Source organism: Frankliniella occidentalis, unplaced genomic scaffold, assembly GCF_000697945.3.
Source record: "Frankliniella occidentalis isolate FOCC.00 unplaced genomic scaffold, Focc_3.1 Scaffold69, whole genome shotgun sequence".
NCBI lineage: Eukaryota > Metazoa > Arthropoda > Insecta > Thysanoptera > Thripidae > Frankliniella > Frankliniella occidentalis.
In genome coordinates this window covers 1,274,133-1,275,919 of record NW_026267199.1, presented here as the reverse complement: position 1 = coordinate 1,275,919, position 1,787 = coordinate 1,274,133, and the positions used below count along the sequence as shown (strand labels likewise).

The 1,787-nt window shown below is 37.7% G+C and overlaps 1 protein-coding gene across 1 annotated transcript in view; it reads left to right on the top strand.

The window, feature by feature from the left end:
* LOC113204579 (C-factor) overlaps positions 1–886 on the top strand; it is a 24,242-nt gene extending 23,356 nt beyond the window's left edge. The window contains exons 4-6 of the mRNA XM_026419794.2: positions 52–245; positions 319–468; positions 550–886. Of these exons, the coding sequence (XP_026275579.1) occupies positions 52–245; positions 319–468; positions 550–774 (569 nt within the window). The 3' untranslated portion in view covers positions 775–886. The remainder of the gene's footprint in view (positions 1–51; positions 246–318; positions 469–549) is intronic.
* Positions 887–1,787: the final 901 nt, after the last annotated feature.

Below are 1,787 nucleotides of genomic sequence, written 5' to 3'. Positions count from 1 at the left end.
GTCGTAAAAATGTAATAATCTGTAAATAATCTTTTTATTATCTTGTTTCAGATGTTCTTGACTTTGACAGCTTTGAAGGTGTTGCTAGTAAGGTCAGCGACATTGTTGGTAATAAAGGTTTAAATGTTCTGATCAACAATGCTGGTATCAATCGTGGCAAAAAGGACAGCCTCTCGTTAGTTAATGCTCAGGATATGATTGATGTTTACCGCACCAATACAGTAGCTCCAATCCTTCTGATTAAGGTAATGCAATGACTTATTAGTTATTAAAGTCTGCAAACAAGATAGACAAGTTGGAATTTTATTTGTTTGACAGGCATTACGACCTCTACTGAAAAAAGCAGCTGAGGTCAATAAGTCCTCTCCAATGGGTTGGTCTCGTGCAGCCATTATAGACATTTCTTCAGGTCTTGGTTCTGTGTCAAACAATGATTTTGGAGGATGGTTTGAGTATCGGGAAAGTAAGGTAAGTGAAGTGTTGGGTAGTTTCAGAAAAATCAGAAATGTTACTGCTTTGAATAACAATTCTCTTTTTGTTTTATTTTAGGCTGCATTGAATATGGCAGCTCGTTCAGTAGCTTCTGAACTTGGACCTGAGAATATCCTAGTTTTGAGTGTGCATCCAGGATGGGTTCAAACAGACATGGGGACAAGTGCTGCAGATCTTAAGGTTGAAGATAGTGTGAGGAGCATGCTGAATGTGTTTTATAATCTCAAACCTGAAAACCATAACACATTTGTTCAGTGGGAGGGTAAGACCCTGCCTTGGTAATATCACCAGGCTTTAAAAACATTCCTACTGGAGATAAATTTTCATATTGTACTTCACTAACCATGTAATAGTTCACCATGTCGATTCAAATAATAAATTTTCAAATAAAGTATGATTAAAATATTTTCTTTACCAAAACTAAGTTTACTTTTGTCAAAGAAGCAAGGAGTCACATGGGAACGCTCCCATTTTATGAGAGCCACCAACACATCTAGACCTAGACAAGTAAGTGGAAAGAAGTAATAAATTGCTGTGTCAGACAAAATTATCAATGTGAGTGTAACATCACAAAGTAATAAAATTTAGTGAATCGGAGCCCGGTTAAAAACGCAGTAAAAATGTTCTGGTTGGCTGAGCCCTCTTACTCTATAGCTATAGCTTAAGTTTAATCTGCGAAGCCTTTACAACTCACTCCGAGGGGCACCAGGCCGAACCAAGTTGGGATTCGGCAGGGTAGGCAACTGACCAGTATGGACAAAGCGCTACCTTATGGCTTTCAATCTAAAGAAAACGCATGTGAGCCATAAAACAACTTTTCATTATGACTTTAAAAGTAAACTTAATTTATGCAGATGACGTATTGGCATAAATATTCAAATACAAATGACAGAAGTAAGTCACGAAATAGAATGTTGTTATGTTGGCAAAACATAAAACTCAGGTGGGATTCGTAAAAAAGTAAGTCGAGCGGGGTAAGAAACGAAATCACGAAGAAAACGAAGGGAGGAGGATGTGAGATTTGAGGAGCGAAGGGAAGGGAGCGGAAAGGTGCCAAACGTAAACCATCACATAACCTCATTCCGCATGAGTACAAGTTGACTTAAGGTTAATGAAACTCAACATAGACAGAAGGACAGTAAAAGTGAAACTCGATTTTTGAATTACTGTTAATGTCAAATTTGTTCTGACTCTAAATCTTCAATGTCCTTCACTTAAAACTCAAGGAAAAAATAATAATGGGATCCTGTCGAAGCCTCCCTTTTCTACTGTCTTCCAACTGAGGCATTTTGTGT